Source organism: Macaca thibetana, chromosome 17 (genome assembly GCF_024542745.1).
Source record: "Macaca thibetana thibetana isolate TM-01 chromosome 17, ASM2454274v1, whole genome shotgun sequence".
Lineage (NCBI taxonomy): Eukaryota > Metazoa > Chordata > Mammalia > Primates > Cercopithecidae > Macaca > Macaca thibetana.
Genome location: NC_065594.1, coordinates 10,332,892 through 10,351,876, shown reverse-complemented (window position 1 = coordinate 10,351,876; position 18,985 = coordinate 10,332,892). Strand labels below are relative to the sequence as shown.

General features: G+C 42.2%; 2 protein-coding genes across 7 annotated transcripts in view; one reads left to right on the top strand and one right to left on the bottom strand.

Moving 5' to 3' along the window:
• The window catches only part of HMGB1 (high mobility group box 1), a 979,364-nt gene that overhangs the window by 230,075 nt on the left and 730,304 nt on the right, over positions 1 to 18,985 (top strand). The gene's annotated exons all lie outside the window — the stretch shown is intronic.
• The window catches only part of B3GLCT (beta 3-glucosyltransferase), a 389,525-nt gene that overhangs the window by 360,164 nt on the left and 10,376 nt on the right, over positions 1 to 18,985 (bottom strand). For all 4 annotated transcript variants that reach the window (XM_050766878.1, XM_050766880.1, XM_050766879.1 and 1 more), the window contains exons 2-3: positions 14,254 to 14,303; positions 6,150 to 6,189 (exon numbers count right to left, since the gene is read on the bottom strand). In XM_050766878.1, coding sequence (XP_050622835.1) covers positions 6,150 to 6,189; positions 14,254 to 14,303 — 90 coding nt within the window. The remainder of the gene's footprint in view (positions 1 to 6,149; positions 6,190 to 14,253; positions 14,304 to 18,985) is intronic.

Below are 18,985 nucleotides of genomic sequence, written 5' to 3'. Positions count from 1 at the left end.
ACGACACACACAGAAGGAAGATGGTATGAGACACACAGAGAAAATGGCCATCTACAAGCCAAAGAGAGAGGCCTGGAACAGCTCCTTCCTTCCCAGCTCTCCAAAGGAACCAACTCTGCCCACACCTTGATGTCAGACTTCTAACCTCCAGTACTGTGAGACAATACATTTCTCTTGCTTGTACTAAGCCACGTTTTGTGGTACTTTGTTATGTAGTCCTAGCTCACTACTTCTTGCTTGTACTAAGCCACGTTTTGTGGTACTTTGTTATGTAGTCCTAGCTCACTACCACACTACCTCAAGAATGTTCTGAATGGCCCTTTAAGATGACACTCAACAGTAACTGCCCATCTCCCAAGAGTTCACAAGGGTTTGCAAATAAGTAACTCAATAATCCCTACCCTACCTCATAAGGCACCTAGCCAGGATTAGGTGTTATCTCCAGGAAATCGGCCACAGCAATTCCTCAGCAACAGGGCTTTAGCACGAAGTCTGCATAAAGACCATCTACAACACCCCATGCTGCCAGTATTCACCAGCCTGCTACAGATGCACCTGCAGGCAGCCAGCTTTTTACAACGGCGAGCAGGAAGGAAACCCGAGTATGTCCTGCCCACAAAGACCATGAGAGGGCTTGCCAACGGCGGTAGCAAGGCTGCACCCCAGAGAAACACGTTAGGCCTCCCCAGGTTCTGAGCCTATAACAAAGAAATGGATAAAACAGTGATTGTGTCAGCACCCTGCCGCCAGACAGGAATGCTGGCAGAAGAAGGTGCCACATAAATTGTAGCATTCAGCCAGATAGTCAGCGAAGCCATGTGGGGTTGTTGCTTGTACTAACTATATTTTATATATATATAATATATAGTAACTATAAAAATCATAGTTCGCAACAATATAAACATAAATATATTAAATTGGTTGGTTCCTTGGGAGAGCTGGGAAGGAAGCTCTCCCCCACCAAGAATATTTCCCTTTAACATCTCAGCTCAGAGACCCTAATTTGATTTTTATTTTATTCCATTCTATTTGATGGTTCTTATGTTCTATTCTATAGCTCCATTCATTTATTCACTTGCTCAAATATTCACACAACAGATAGTTCCATAGTGTAGCCATCTAGATTCTAAAAATAATCTAAAATGCTCTTTGGTTAAAACTCAATGAAATATGTAAAAGGAAATGCTGAACAGCCTACTGAATATGACCTAATTCCTTTCCTTTAGGAGTTTATATAAATAGGAACATTCCATATACCTGTCTCTATTTTAAACCAGCTTCTCAGCTTTATATGTTGGACACATGGGTAAGACTTAAACGGGTGTCTTCAGTTTCAACTGAATTCTTATCTTGGATGTACTACATCTGAAACATTAATATAAACTGACACATCTAAAGAGGAGTTATAAAGATTTCTTCTTAAGAATGCAGTAAATAAGCCTCAGAGTGTAATTTTTCTAAAATTTAATAAACAAGATGCACATTCCCAGTGATCCAGAAATTCCACTCTTATTAATCATCCTTGAGAAACTCAGATGTGTGCACAAGGATATATGACAAAAGTGCTTACAGTGGCACTGTGTGAAACAAAATACAGAAAGCAACGAAAATATCCACTAACAAGATATATTAACTGGAATACTACGCAGCAATAAAAATTAACCAGTACTACATGTATCAATCCAGATGGATATGGCAGATAAATCCCATAGTTATAATGCTGAAAAAAGCAAGCTGCAAAAGAATATACAAATCAACAGTTTGCAACAATATAAACATAAATATATTAAAATGTATATATACCAAACATATACACACATAGCAAGTGAAGGTATAAAAGATTACATGAGTATGATAAATACCATATCAGGATAATGGTTAAAAGGTTTCAGCTGTGTTAATGGTATTTAATTTCTTAAGCTAGGCGATATTTCTTAACCTAATGAACATATAATACATAAATGTTCATTATATTATTCTCTTTATAACTTCTTACATGTTCAAATTATTTCATAATACATTTTTTAAAGAGCAGATTTCTCTATCAAAAGGTTAATCCTGGCTGGGCATGGTGGCAAGGCCCTGAACTCTCAGCTACTTGGGAAGCTGAAGTGGAAGGATTGCTTGGGCCCAGGAGTTTGATGTCAGCCTGAGCAACATAGCAAGACTACATCTCTAAAAAAAGAAAAAGAAGTTTAATCCTGCACTCACCGTTCATCACAGTAACCAACTCCTGCCACTTCTACCAGCTCAGCAAAGCTCCCACTGTCTTCTCATGAAGACAACAGCACTTCCACGCAGGGAAGACGATTTGCAAGAAGATTAAAAAGCAAATTCTTCCCATCCATACCTAGGTCATGTCCTGTCAGTTGTATCTGTCCTCTTTTTAACATAGCTACTAAGAAATCATGCTGGCCTCTCCCTTTCTCCTACACTTTAATCATGCACGCTTCATTCATTCATTCAGCAAACGTCTTCTGAGTACCTCCTCAGTGTAGAGCTCTGTGATACAAGAATGAGTGAGCCCAGTCGCAGCCCTGGAGTGTCTGAGCCTCGTTCAGAGGCAGGCCATTATAACACAAAGCAGTAAGTGGAAAGCCAGAACTAACTGAGTACAGGGGACTGGAGCCCAGAGGACCGGGGGCGAGTGCAAGGTGAGCTTCCGGGAGGAGGTGTGTCCTGAGTTTCCTTTAAAAAGCAGCAGACACACACACACAGGGTAGCAGATCAGTGGGATCGATCACCACAGAGCCCACAGCCTGGGGTATCTCTGCAGCATCCCTGAGGGAACGACCATGTCTGTCAGGCATTTCTGAGAAAAGCAGCGGGGCACGGTACAGTAGGTGATAAAGTTAGAAAGGGAGGCAGATCCGTTAAGTCAAATCATGAGGGATTTATATACCATGCTGATAGGCTTGGGCTCTAGATTAATACTTACTTTCTTTTTTTTTTTTTTTTTTTTTTTGAGATGGAGTCTCGCTCTGTTACCTAGGCTGGAGTGCAGGGGTAAGATCTCGGCTCATTGCAAGCTCCGCCTCCGGGTTCACACCATTCTCCTGCCTCAGCCTCCCGAGTAGCTGGGACTACAGGCGCCTGCCACCTCGCCCGGCTAATTTGTTGTATTTTTTAGTAGAGACGGGGTTTCACCGTGTTAGCCAGGATGGTCTCGATCTCCTGACCTCGTGATCCGCCCGTCTCGGCCTCCCAAAGTGCTGGGATTACAGGATTGAGCCACCGCGCCCAGCCTAGATTAATACTTTCAAATGGGGGAAGTGCCTCAGGAGCGAAATGGGGTCCTAGGCAGCAGAGCCTTCCCAAAGGAGGGAAGGAGGACACTCTCCCAAAGATGGGGAAAAAAAGGTGTGGAAAGACCCTCCCCACAGAGGGAGTGGTGAAAGTTTGGGACAGAGGATCAAATTTAGGGCCAGAAAATACTAACGGTTAGGTATGGCCAAGGAACAGGATGCAAGGGGGTTAATATCGAGGACAAGGCTAAAGGGGAGGGGAGCTCCTGTGACCCTGATCACAATGAATGCCGGAAGTTCACTGACATGCTACTCAGCCCCAACCCAATCCAGAAAAGAACTAGATTAGTATAGTTAGTACAGTTTGGTGCTGAAAACAGCTTATGTGTTTAAATTCCTGCATTCTTCACACCAGTACCAAGAAATATTTTCTGACATACAGCCTAAGCGATCCCTTCACTGAATCACATTCTGGCTGAGTCCAGATCCCAGAGCTTATCTTGGTAGCTGTCTTCTTTGTGTATGCCATCCAAGCACCTGACTCTTAAGCTCCTGCTGCCCAGTCGACAGAGCTAAATAAGACAATTCCACAATTTCCTTATCATCTTGGCTGCACTTCTTTAAACTCACTGCAATCTGCCTTCGGCAAACACCGTCACAACTCAAAATGGATCGTCACTGTTTCTCCTCCAGGAACGGGCAATAAATGGGCCGCACACTAAGTGCCTGACAGTAATAATCAGAGCGACAGGCTAGAAGGGGAAGATAAAGAAATTAGTCAAGGATACCTAAAGGGCCAATGCAATGCCAAAGCCAATGGTGAGTGGCAGAGAGTGCTCAGGAAAGGCAGCAGGGCAGAGAGATAGTCAGAATATAAAACGGATGCTGGAGAGCAATGATTCTTCTTTGAAAGCCGGAAGAAACCAAATGCTCTCCATGTCTTCAGTTGCTGAGCACCTACCATGGGCAAAGCACTCTACTGTAAAATGCTCATCTTCCTGGTCAGAAATTACCTAGAAAAATGGGTTTCATCATGCTGGTGTTTTTCTGATGAGAAACCAACATGATGTTCTTCTGATAAAAGCTGAGTAACAAGCAGCCTTATGATTTAACGCTGAGGGATAAATATGCATGCATACACACACACCCGAAAACACATATGCACAAAGCGCCACTCCAATTATGTTTACTTGGTGAGAATAATCATACTCTAGTGAATCTATCAATCAGGCAGCAAGCAGGAGAAACAGCGTCCCGTGCGTGGAGGCTATCTCCCAGCTCTGACTGTGAGCCATGCTCTCGGTGCCCTGAATCTACTGTTGTCGCTGCAACTGCACAGGATCTTTAGTAGCCTCCTGGTCTTGTAGGCTCACACAAAGCTTGTGACAAAGAAGCCCCCTGGGTCTTTTTCAGATGAACTGATACCAAGTCAGGTTTCGCTCGACTTGCCATGTGCAATTGCAAGAATATAAATTTACTTGTCCAAGGTAACTTCCCCTTTGTAGTTTCAAGCCCATGTTCCAGACTTGCATCATTAATTCATTTAATAACCAGAGACTCATCTGCTCCCATAAACTACAAATAAATGTTCAAAGCCACCAGAGTTGGTAGCAGGAAAGAAAATCTCCACATGGAAAGGTGTGGCTAAACCATACAGGGTGTGATAATACAGAGAAGAAAAAGCAACAAATTGATGTGGTTCCTTAAATACAGCTGCTGTCAGACCCCACAGACCCCAACACAGTCCCCTGTGGGCCCTAGATACGCCTCCCCAAAACAGGTCATTCTCCCACTTCCATGCGGGGGCAGGGCAGGCTCTCCTGCACTTCTGTACCCCTCAGAACCCAGGCCCAGGAAGAGAAGCCCTAGAAAGGAACACTTTCCTTTATCCTTTTCCCTCTTATCTAGAGCTCGCCTTCCAGGTCTCCATGGAAAATAGTGGGGAGGAAGCAAGAAGAGTATATCGTTCCCTTCTTGTTTCCTGGAACCCAGGCTTATCCATCATGAAACTAGAGGTGAGCCAACCACCTGTGTCTGCAGGGAAGCTTCTCCCATGGACCGCATCCCCCTGACATCATGGGCCTCTTGTGAGGTTCCACTGCTTCTGGTGTCCAGGTCCTGGCTGACTGAGTTCCAGACTTGGGTCATTCTTCCTACCCTGGGAGGAAACACACTGACAAAGTTCATACCATTCAGGGACAGACTCACCCCTGCACACAGAGGTGTGGCCTTACACACTGGGCATGCTTCCGATGAAATTTTTGTTTTAGGTCTAACCCATGGTCACATTCCTGAAGATACTTACAATATATGGCAGGGTGGGTGTTTCAAAAGGAGTACAAATAAGGAACGGGCTATGATAGAAGCATAATGCCTTACAAAGGAAGGGCTTACAGCTTCCAGGCCAGGAGGCTTGGGACGAGTCTGGCAGACGTGACTGGTGAGCTGACTCCTGAAAGGCACGGAGGTGTCTGCAGGCCAGCGAGTGGAGAGCCTACTCCCGGGGGGCACGCGTAAACGCCAGTTTGTCCTTTTCTCCCACACTGTGTGGGTCCTTAATAACAGAGACCACGTCTCCTTCCTCTCTGCATTCCCCCACAGAGCCCACCAGGCATGGGGCTTTATCCTTATCAGAAGCTCAATGAATGATGCCAGAGGGAATTAAATCCAACATATCTCACTGAGTAAACAGAAGTCCACCACACGCCAACATGTCCATCTGAGAAGTGTTTGCCCCACATCTTCAGGAGAACAAACGTTAGGCTGGGCTAAAGACAGACTATTTGGACAACAATATTTACCCCATAAATAAAATCAGAAAAAAAAAAATCACTTCATGGCAATATAATTCATACAAAATACACCTGAGTACACACTCTTAGGTTAAAAAAAATCATTACTTACCTAGGTCATTTTTCCTTGATATACCACTTTTCTCCAAATCCTGTATTTTAAATGAAAGAGAAAAAGATGAATCTTGGTACATAATGAAGCCAGCAATACACTGAGTAAACATGCGTGGTGCATGATGGGTATCAGCGCATGGGAGGAAGATTTGAAAACGGGGGCTTGGAAGCACTTCCCTAAAGAAATGAGACGGAAACCTAAGGGACCACGGAGCAATGATGTACTTCTGCATCATGACAGACCTCTTAGGCTGGGCTGTGCCCTTCTCATGCGATCTTGGGCAAGTCGATTGAGCCTAAGCTCTTTCCTTACTGTATAAGATGCAGTGACCCCTTAACTGGTTCATGAGATTCTCAGGAGGGTTCATTTTTAAAGCCCTGTGAACCATAAAGCATTATGAACATATCAGAGGATAGTCTTGATTCTGGCAGGGTGCTCCTCATAAAGATGAGTTCCACGAATTACCGCACTCCATCATCTTTTGGGTGCAGACATACTGTCTTCCAGAATATTACCACAATGTTCTCTCCTACCTGAGGAGTCGTCCCAGGGGCCTGCACAGGGCCTCGGAGGCCAGCCTATGGCGGTCACTAGAATTCAGGAGCACAGAGGCCAGGTGCAATGGCTCACACCTGTAACCCCAGCACTTTGGGAGGCTGAGGCAGGTAGATCGCAAGGTCAGGAGTTTGAGACCAGCCTGGCCAATACGGTGAAACCCCGTCTCTACGAAAAATACAAAAATTAGCCGGGGATGATGGCGGGCGCCTGTAGTCCCAGTTACTCAAGAGGCTGAGGCAGGAGAATCGCTTGAACCCGGGAGGCGGAGGTTGCAGTGAGCTGAGATCGTGTCACTGCACGCCAGCCTGGAGGATAGAGCTAGACTCCATCTCAAAAAAAAAAAAAAAAAAAAAAAAAAACATTCAGGAGCACAGAAGGGGCACTGTAAGAGCTGGAGAGCCCCAGACATAGAAATCTGGATGTGGGCAGAGAAATACCTGACCTCGACTCGGTGTAAATCAAGGGAGGAACTCTCAAAAGATTTCTCTAGCAAAGTGCAAAGCGTCAGCAGCTAAATCTGCCATTTTCATTGTCTTCTCTGCAGACTAAGAAGGAATTTTCTCCCTAATTGCCCTTTCCTGCTTTCAACTGCCATATGCTATAATTATGACAATTGGACGGTGGCAAATATCCTCCAATTGTCTTCACAGACTGCAACAAGAAATGTGATCGCGAGCCCTTACCAACAAAATTGGGAGCAGCTTAAAAGCCAAGAGATGTATCCACAGAGATGCATCCTCTAAGAATACCAAAGGGACCATGACAACACTCGGGGAGGAGAGAGCTAAACACAGGGGAGCGACCACCTTTAGTGGCATATTCTGAAATTATCTTTGTCTCGAGACTAGAAATGCCACTGAGTAGAGGAGAACCTAGAGTTATATGCTGATTTGTTAACTCTCAGGATGGATCAAGTGACACCCAACTTAATCCTGATAAAATACGAAGACCTGGAAGAAATTACTTAGAAAGACTGGAAAGCTCAATCCAGTTCCCTGAATGCACTGAACCAAAGCCAGGCTATCACCGTAAGTCAGCATGCGCAGCCTTCCTCTAAATGCCACTCCTGACCAGGAAGACAACCTGCCCTCAGGGAAGGCGCCAGCCTCAGCTCCAGAGGAGCCATTTGGCTCCACTGGCAACCCACCACCTGCCCCAGGCCAAGCTGCCTTCTGGATGCCACAGCTTTGGCTGCCAGCTGAGGCTCCTAGAAAAATAGAATTGTTAGATCTAAAAACAGCACTGGAGATGATTCAACCCAGCAATCCCCTTTTGCAAATGAGACAACAGAGGCTCAGAAAAGATAAATCATTTTCCCAAGGTCCACCAGTCATTCTGGCCACAGAACCAGAATTACAACCCAGGTCTCCTAACTCGATCCCAATGCTCTTCCTCACACCACCATGATAACGCCTGCCTAGCCTTCCTCGGGAGGCATGCTTTAGAAAATACACATCATTAGATGTGAACAGATTTGGAGAGTGAGCTAAAAAATAATATAGAAAGCAAAAGTCACCTTTATCAACAAGTTAGAATGCTACAGTTCTAGACTGAGCAACTGAAGCTGCGAAACCAGCTGGGCTTTCCATCAGATAGCTATCTTTGTGAAATCAAAGAAAAGCAACGAAATGATACATCCTTCTCTTTGCTATTAAGCACAGCAGCTCTGTTGACTGACACAACAGCTAGGAAATGATTAGCCATTTCAAGGGGTTCAATCTGTAAACTGTAAAAATAAAATATGCAAGAAACAGTTGAATTAGGTGAATTGAGATGGAACCAAAATGGTCTTGACTAATTTCCCCTGTGAGAAAGAAAATTAGACTAAATTAACAGAACAATTAAAATTCTGTCTCCAGCTTCCCTTGTGAAAAGACTTAGTTCTTCCTAAGATGAAGGAAACACATGGTTTGTTTTATTATTTCTGCTGCCACATGTTTCTTACGCTATCAGTATCAATCAAAATGTGCTCACTGTCAAGGTTTTATAAGTCAACTGAATTCCTATTCACATACAAAAGAGATTTGCTATTAATCTCTACCCCACAGACAGCTCCTATGCTAGTCAAGAAAACGCATATTAAAGTCACCCTTTGACACAGGTTTTATTTTTCAACTCACAATAGATTTGAACACTTGCAATCCATACATGTAATGCTTAGTTTATAAGTCCTTCATTAAAAGAAGATAAGACATCCTCAAGAATTTGATATGGAATATTTTAAAGGGAAGAGGAGTAAAATGGAATCTCCCACCAGTGCCCTAGAGACTCTGAATAAAATAATCAGATGTGTTCATGATCACACTCAGTTGGCCCTGAGCTCTAATTCTGCCTGTACCACCAACTATCTCAGGCCTGTTTCAACCGGAATAGGAATAATAATGACAAGACCCACTTCACAAGATTGTGTTGTAGGTTGAACAAGATAGTGAAATGCTGAGCACAGGGTGTGCACAAAGCAAATGCTCAATAATTATTGGCACCTACCTTTTTTTCATCATTATCATCAACCACTTCATATGAAGTCAACTACCTCTACAACAGAAATGTAACGGACAAAAGCAGTTCCTCTTTACTTTGATTTGTTCAGGTAGGAAAGATGACTTATGCGACCTCTTAAAAGGCTGCTTATAGGATTTGTTGTTGTCTTATCAGGTAAACATGTAAACAGGACCTGGCATTGTTCTAAGCTGTAAACAGGCACACTTAATCTCCAAAACAGCCCTGTGAGGTAGGTCCTACTACCCCATCTTACAGATGAGGAGGCTGAGCACAGCGAGGTTCACTAAGTCCCACAGCTGGCTAGTGGTGGAGAAGACATGAACTTCAACACTTTGGGCCAGGCGTGGTGGCTCATGCCTGTAATCCCAGCACTTTGGGAGGCCGAGGCAGGCAGATCACGAGGTCAGGAGATGGAGAACATTCTGGCCAACACGATGAACTCCCATCTCTACTTAAAAAAAAAAAAAAAAAAAATTAGCCGGGCGTGATGGTAGGTGCCTGTAGTCCCAGCTACTCAGGAGGCTGAGGCGGGAGAATGGCATGAACCCGGGAGGCGGAGCTTGCAGTGAGCCGAGATTGCGCCACTGCACTCCAGCCTGGGCGACAGAGCAAGACTCTGTCTCAAAAAAAAAACACAAAACAAAGAACTTCAACACTTTGGTTCTCACGACCAGTGCCTTATGCCTGTCATTCAGGACTCAAAGTCACAAGGACTTTGAGTGCTACCACAGGACTAGGTAGCACTTTAAATGTGTCACAAATGATCCTCATTATTGCCAAATACACACATCATAATGCATAGGGCTGTGTAATATAAAACAGTAAAGTGAGAAATATTCAAGGATTCAGAAAATTTGGATTCTAACTTTACTTTTTAATAATCATGTGTTTAGGTGATGAATCACATTTATTGATTTGCGTATGTTGAACCAACCTTGCCTCCTAGGAATAAAGCCTACTTAACTGTGGTGGATTAGCTTTTGATGTGCTGCTAAATTTGGTTTGCTAGCATTTTTGTTGAAGATTTTTGCAACTATGTTCATCAGGAATACTGGACGTTTTCTTTTTTTGTTGTGTCTCTGCCAGGTTTTGGTATCAGAATGATACTAGCCTCACAGAATGAGTTAGGGAGCAGTCCTTCTTCCTCTATTTTTTGGGAGAGTTTCAGTAGGATTGGAAGCAGCTCTTCACACATCTGGTAGAATTTGGCTATGAATCTATCGGGGCTTTTTCATAAACCACATGATCATCTGAATAGATGAAAAAAAAAAAGGCTTTTGATAAAATTCTTTCATGTTAAAAACTCTCAACAAATTAGGCATCAAAGGTACATACCTCAAAATAATAAAAGCTGTCTATGACAAACCCATAGCCAACATCATACAGAATGGGCAAAAGCTGGAAGCTTTCCCCTTGAGAAAAGGAACAAGACAAGGATGCCCACTCTCCCCACTCCTATTCAATATAGTATTGGAAGTCTAGCCAGAGCAATCAGACAAGATAAAGAAATAAAAGGCATCCAAACAGGAAGAGAGGAAGTCAAACTATCTCTTTTCACAGACAGTAAGATACTATACCTAGAAAAGATCTAATCAACTTCAGCAAAGTTTCAGGATACAAAATCAATGTACAAAAAGCAGTAGCATTTCCATACACAAATAACATCCACGCTGACAGCAAATCAAGAAAGCAATCCCATTCACAATAGCCACAAAAAGGCCAGGCACAGTGGCTCACACCTGTAATCCCAGCGCTTTGAGAAAGGCTGAGGCAGGTGGATCACTTGAGGTCAGGAGTTCGAGACCAGCCTGGGATACATAGTGAAACCCCATCTCTACTAAAAATACAAAAATTAGTCAGATGTGGTGGCAGGCACCTATAATCCCAGCTACTCGGGAGGCTGAGGCAGGACAATTGCTTGAACCTGGGAGGCACAGGTTGTAGTGAGTTGAGATCACGCCACTGCATGCCAGCCTGGGTGACAGAATGAGACTCCCATCTAAAAAAAAAAAAAAAAGTAGCCACAAAAAAGAATAAAACACCGAGGAATATAGCTAACCAGGGAAGTAAAAGATCTCTATAAGCATTACAAAACACTGCTGAAAAAAATCAGAGACAACAAAACAAATGGAAAAACATTCCTTGTTCATGAATAGGAAGAATAAATATTGTTAAAATGGCCATATTGCCCAAAGCAATTTACAAATTCAATGTTATTTCTATCAAACTACCAATGAAATTCTTCACAGAATTAGAAAAAAAATTCTAAAATTCATTTGGAACCAAAAAGAGCCCAAGTAGCCAAAGCAATCCTAAGCCAAAGAAACAAAGCTGGAAGCATCATATTACCTAACTTCAAACTATACTTCAAGGCTACAGTAACCAAACAGCATGGTAGTGCTACAGAAACAGACACATAGACCAATGGAACGGGTTAGAGAACCCAGAAATAAAGCCACACACCTATGACTATCTGATCTTTGACAAAAACAAGCAATGGGGAAAGGACTCACTATTCCATAAATGGTGCTGGGATAATTGGCTAGCCATATACAGAAGATTGACACTGGACCCCTTCCTTACACCACACACAAAAATCAACTCAAGATGAATTGAAGACTTAAATGTAAAACCTAAAACTATAAAAACCCTACAAGAAAACATAGGAAATACCATCTGGACATTGGCCTGTGCAAAGACTTCATGAGGAAGACTACAAAAGCAACTGTAAGAAAAACAAAATTTGACCAGTGGGGCCTAATTAAACGAAAGAGCTTCTCCACAGCAAACTAAATTATCAACAGAGTAAACAGACAACTGACAGAATGCAAGGAAATATTTGCAAACTATGCATCTGACAAAGGCCTAATATCCAGAATCTATAAGGAATGTAAGCTAGTCAACAAGCAAAAAACAAACAACCCCATTTTAAAAATGGGCAAAGGACATGAACAGACACTTCTCAAAAGAAGACATACATGCAGCCAATAAGCATATGAAAAAAAATGCTCAACGTCACTAATCATTAGGGAAATGTAAATCAAAACCACATGAAATACCATCTCACACTAATCAGAATGGCCATTAATATTAAAAAGCCAAAAAATAACACAAGCTGGCAAGGTTGCAGAGAAAAGGAATACTTATGGCTGGTGGGAATGTAAATTAGTTCAGCCACGGTGGAAAGAGATTTTTCAAAGAACATAAAATAAAACTACCATTCAACTCAGGAATTTCATTATTGGATATATACCCAAAGGAATATAAATTGTTCTGCCATAAAGACACATGCACACATATGTTCATCACAGCAGTATTCACAATAGCAAAGACATGGAATCAACCTAGATGCCCATCAGCAGTAGACTGGATACAGAAAATGTGGTATGGATACACCATGGAATACTACACAACCATAAAAAAGAATGAGAACATGGACTTCGCAGCAACATAGAGCTGGAGGCCATTAGCCTAACCCAATTAATGCAGAAACAGAAAATGAAAAACCACAAGTTCTCACTTATAAGTGGGAGCTAAACAGAGTGTACACATGGACACAAATAAGGGAACAATAGACACTGGGGTCTATTTGAGAGTGAAGGGTGGGAGGAGAGCAAGGATCCAAAAACTACCTATCAGGTACTATGCTTCTTACCTAGGTGACAAAATAATCTATCCATCAAACCCCTGTGACATGCAATCTACCCCTGTAACAAACCTGCACATGTACCCCTTGACCTAAAACAAAAGTTGAAAAGAAAAAAAAAAAAAAATCATGTGACCTTGGTCAAATCAGGTAACTTCTCTGAGGCTAAGTTTTCTCTGTTGTAAATGGGAATATTTACTTTAACAAATAACAGGATCATTGAGAAGATTAAATTATATGTGTGACATGCTTTATTAATCATAAAAGGTCTTAAAATCATAAGCAATTAGTATTATCATTTCCCCTGTGTAAGAATCTCATAGTACAGTTAAAATACTCTGTTGATAAAAGAAACATACTATTAAAAAAACGCATTTACACCAATTGTGGGGTAAAAAATAGAGTCAACTGAGCTTTAACTAATATGACAAAAACAACTGACATTTTAAACTACTGTTTTTCTTTTTTATGTGCTAAACTGATCTAGTGCAAAGCCCAACTAATAAACATTTAGAGCCGTTCCCTGACTACAACCAATGATTAAAAAGCAGCAGCTCCGAGATTGGGATAAGCACTGCCTGCTCTCTGCGAGTCCCCTGGCCTAGCTTTCTGGTTCTGACTGTCTGGTAATAGAGTCACCTTTGGGGTCTCCCACCCAGCCCCCAGCACACCCTCTCACACACTGCCACCTTCAAGGTGAGACTAATCAGGTTTCTGTGACATAGTAAAATCCTTTCACAGACTGAGATAATTAAACCCAAGGTTAAGATATTTGCTAAGACTGGGCCGGGTGCAGTGGCTCATGCCTGTAATCCCAACACTTTAAGAGGCTGAGGTGGGTGGATCACCTGAGGTCAGGAATTTGAGATCAGCCTGGGCAACATGATGAAACCCTCTGTCTACTAAAAATGCAAAAATTAGCCAGGCATGGTGGCGCACGCCTGTATTCCCAGCTACTGGGGAGGCTGAGGCAGGAGAATCACTTGAACCCAGGAAGTAGAGGTTGCAGTGATCTGAGATTGTGCCACTGCACTCCAGCCTGGGTGACAGAGTGAAACTTGGTTGCAAAAAAGAAATAAAAAACGGTATTTGGTAAGACTGGGGAAAACTATGGTATCCAAGCAAGACTATTAAAATGTACAACTCTATGTCAAAACACCTTTTTTCTCAAAATAACTTTAAAACCAAGTGGATCAGCCTTAAATATTAAAGGATTTTTAAAAAGCAAGTCTGTCTATAGGTTGCGTTAGGGATTCAAAATGTGTTGACCAACATTATATGAATTCATATAACAATAAAAATGATAACAATTGAAGAATGAAATGATTACAGTTCCCATTAGAGAAAATACAAAGGAATCTTGGAAGGAAAAGATTTGATCATTGGGATGAGTACCTGAGACTGCTTGACCTCTTTCTTTGTATCTTCAGAAGCCAAACCAAAAGCTGGAAAAAAAAAGAAACATTTTTACATTAGAGTTAGCAATTCAGGTTAATTCTTATATCCAACAGTTTTGCTTATAATAAAAAAAGATACTTTAACAAGACATATTTTGCTCATTTTTAAGCAGCTGCATTGCTGCAAACTTGTTATTACTGGCTTTCTTCATCTCAGACCTAAAATTATTCATCAACACAAAGCCAACACGCTTCGGCTACCAAGCAAAAGAAATAGTACATCAGACAAATTCAAAGCTGTGTATGCCATTTGTGTCTATAGACATAAACCATAAAATAGATGTGTACAAAATACTACTTCTTAGAAACCTTAAGTGTGGTGCCTTCTTAAGCAAAGGGGAATTCCTGAGAATCCAGGAGGAAGAAGTACAAATTCTCACCCTCAAAATCACTCCCAGAGCCCGGCAGGCAACAGAGCTAAATTTAGAGCAAGTTTTTTCCTAAGGGCTGCAAGGTTAGAAGTGTGATGCAGATACTGCTACCAGCAAGCACAGAACCTACTAAACCCTAACAGAACCCTACTAAAGCAATGGGGCTGGGAGAGTGAGGGAAATTAAAATCACTCTCCATTTAGAATGAATGAATGTTTCGAGTCAGAGCCATAATAGACAAAGATATCCCTAGAGCCACATTTAGGCTCTGCATTAAAAATAATAACAACAACATGACAGTAACACTCTGAAAATATAAAGCAAAATGACAAGCCAAACAGGAAGCTTAACAGAACAAAAAATAGTACCCTTCATTTTACAGCACATTTCTCCTCAACAGCTAAGAGGAAAGCACTGCAGAGTTCACTTTCTCCAATTAGCACTCACAGGAGTAAAAGGCAGTGCCATAGGGCAATGATGTACTAAAAGAGTGGGAGAAGTGACACCATGGAACAATAATGTACAAGGAGTGTCAGCAGAGGGGCTCCTTGGTGGCGGAGGGGACCCTACTCAGAAGCAGGAGACCACCTCACCCATTTGGATCCCTTCTAATTCCTCCCCATCCCCACCCCCAGACATCCATTGCCTCAAATATTGCATTAACATTTGCTCAAAAGAAAGAATCTAAAACATCTTCACACTAAGAAGCAAATGACGAACATGGTTTCATCGTTTCCATTTCCAGAATGACATTTCAAAAGGCAGGGTGAAACTGAAATCTAAGCCATATGAACCTCTATGTGAACAATTTAGGTAACAGTAGACATTATACAAGGCCTCCCTGAGACCATCTCACATAAAATAATAAATCCCCAATTCCACACCCTCCTTATCCACCTCAGTCTGCTTTACTCTTCTCCAGAGCACTTATCACCAACTGACATATATATTTATTTATTTATTTATTACTTATCTTACGTCAGTTGATTATAAGCTCCACAAGGGCAGGAATACAGTTATACTGGGTTTGGGTGGGGGTGGGGGTGGGGTTGTTTTGTGTTTTTTGAGACAGGGTCTCACTCTGTTGCCCAGGCTAGACTGCAATGGCACAATCTCAGCTCACTGCGACCTTCATTCCTGGGCTCAAGTGATCCTCCCACCTCAGCCTCCCAAGTAGCTGGGACTACAGGCATGTGCCACCATGCCCAGCTAATTTTTGTGTTTTTTGTGGAGACAAGGTTTCAACATGTTACTCAGGCTGGCCTCAAATTCCTGGGCTCAAGCAATCCGCCCACCTCGGCACCCCAAAGTGCTAGGATTACAGGCCTGGGCTACTACCCCACCAGGAATACAGTTTTATCTACTGTTTGCCACCACACCAAAAGCACAGCTAGCACACAGAAGGAACTCAGTAAATAGGTACTTAATAAATGAATGAGTGAAAGTCTTTACTCTGGAGGACCCTAGGGTCACATCACATAAGGACTGCCCGCTCCCTATACTAGGCAGCGCCAACCCAGTAGAACAAAGAGGCTTAGTGCCTCTCACCTTTATTTTCAACAGGATCTAATGCATTTTCTCACTTTACACACACACACACACACACACATGAAAAACAAAGCCCAATCATCACTTCAAGTTCTAAGAAGAAAGGAGAGATTTAATTGCAAAGCCATTTAAATTCTGCTTCTGGGTACTTAACTTTTTGGTTTTATTTTATTTACTTCTAAGCTAATATGCACATTTAAAACCCTGCAGAAGATATCAAAAACAGAATTACTTAAGGAATATCATACAGGGAGGTTGCAACATGTTAACACATCTTAGCACCACAGAATTCCAGAAAATAGAATTCTGAGAACTTGCAAGATACAAAAACTGTGATCAAACTAATTCATGACTTTGATTCAAAAATCCATCTCCCGCTGAGCGTGGTGGCTCACATCTGTGTAATCCCAGCACTTTGGGAGGCCAAGGCAGGAGGATCCCTTGAAGCCAGGAGCTTGAAACCAGCCTGGGCAACATAGGGAGGCCTTATCTCTACAAAAAATAAAAAAATTAGCCAGACATGTGGCTGAGCATAGTGGCCCATGTCTGTAATCCCAGCACTTTGGGAGGCTGAGGCGGGGGGATCATGACGTCAGGAGTTTGAGACCAGCTTGGCCAACATAGTGAAACCCCATCTCTACTAAAAATACAAAAATTCGCCAGGCATGGTGGCAGGTGCCTGTAGCCCCAGCTACTAAGGAGGCTGAGGCAGGAGAATCACTGGAACCTGGGAGACGGGGGTTGCAGTGAGCAGAGATCACACCATCACACTCCAGCCTGGGCGACAGAGCAAGACGCCGTCTTCAAAAAAAAAACAACAACCAGTTATACTAGAGCACGCCTGTCATCCCAGCTACTTAGGAAGACAAGGCGGGAGGATCCTTTGAGCCCAGGAATGAGCTATAATCATGCCACTGTACTCCAGCCTGGACAAGAGTGAGACCCTGTCTAAAAAAACCCATCTCCCCCTCCCCAATTAATTCCTAATTCCAAACAAGGACAGTCAAATATCTCTGGGGTTAGAATGTCTTCTTTTATCAAATAAAATAACTTTCTTAATGTAACAGGTCCAGTAGCATCATCTAATAACACGTTTACTTTTACTTCACTTTTTTGCAAGGCCAGACTGAGCTATATGACCACGAAGTGCATGTGAACACAAAAGTCCCTAGCCCTTAGAATGTAGAATATAGTGCAGGGAAGGTATCTTTATTTGGTACTGGTTCTTAAAATTACTAATGTATCACCTTTTGTAAGTAAGCAGCTAATATTATTTGATGATGTAACTGTTTAAAGTAGGAATTACATACAGGAAAGATATTGCCAATACGTCAAATAAATTCCACAAATTCTGCTTGTTGTAATCGACACACCATTCCTTTAGCCAGACAAAGCTTAACTGAGCTAAGTTAAACTAGATTCTAGCTCTGTCCAAAAATATAGACCTAGAGTTAAAATATCCATTTAAAAAAAAAAAAAAAAAACCCAAACCAAAAAAGCCTGTCATTTCTCATCACTCTGCCGTGAAATTTAAAATTCCTTTTTCCCATGATAGACACAAATTATAATATTTAAAACAATGACATAAAAAATGCATCAGAGTTACTTTCCGTTGTAGGAACAAATCATAAAACAAAATAATCCTTAGAAAAAAATGCCAGTTGTTTTTTGTTTTGTTTTGAGACAGGTCTCACTCTGTTGCTCAGACTGGAGTGCAGTGGCACTATCTCAGCTCACTGCAACCTCCACCTCCATTCAAGCGATTCTCTCCTACCTTAGCCTCCTGAGTAGCTGGGATTACAGGCGCATGCCCTATGCCCGGTTAATTTTTGTATTTTTAGTAGAGCTGGGGTTTTGCCATGTTGGCCAGGCTGGTCTCAAACTTCTGACCTCAGGTGATCCGCCCACCTCGGCCTCCCAAAGTGCTGAGATTACAGGCGTGAGCCACCATGCCCAGCTGCCAATTGGTTTTATCTTTACATTTCTATAATCTAAATAAATCAAAAGAAATCATCAAGGAACCAAATGTGGCCGGACGTGGTGGCACATGCCTGTAATTCTAGCACTGTGAGAGGCTGAGGCAGGAGGATTACTTGAGGTCAAGAGTACAAGACCATCCTGGGCAAGATGGTGGGACCCCATCTCTCCAAAAAAAAGAAAAAAATTAAAGCTTAGCCAGGCTTGCTAGTGCACACCTGTAGTCCCAGCTACTTGGGAGGCTGAAGTGGGAGGACTCCATGTATCCAAAAGCTCAAGGCAGCAGTAAACTATGGTCATGCCACTTCACTCGAACAGCCTGGGTGACAGAGAGACCCTGCCTCTTAACAAAATATAAATAAATAAAAATAAAAAGGAACCAAATATACTGTGAAGGCACAGAATATGCTATACCACTAATAAATCCAATCTTAAAATAACTAACCATTTACAGAATTCTTACCCATAAAAATCCTGGTTTCATGGAAATGAAAGAGAAATGGTGCAAAGAGATGAGCAAAGTGAGAAAAATTAGCAAGGGAGGTAGGAAATTGCCTGTCACCTTCAACAATGCTAACAAGAGTGCATACTGCAATTTGAGTCTGGGCTAGTGAGTGACAAAGAAAAGGAGGAGTGAGGGAAAGATTTCTCCATCCTGCCCCCAACCAAAGGGGCACACAGGAGTGGCTACCTGAGGCTCAGTGTTAGCTGTTTGCTTTCATATTAATTTCCAGATTCAGCAGGGAAAATATTGTTGAAAATTTGGCCTTAGTG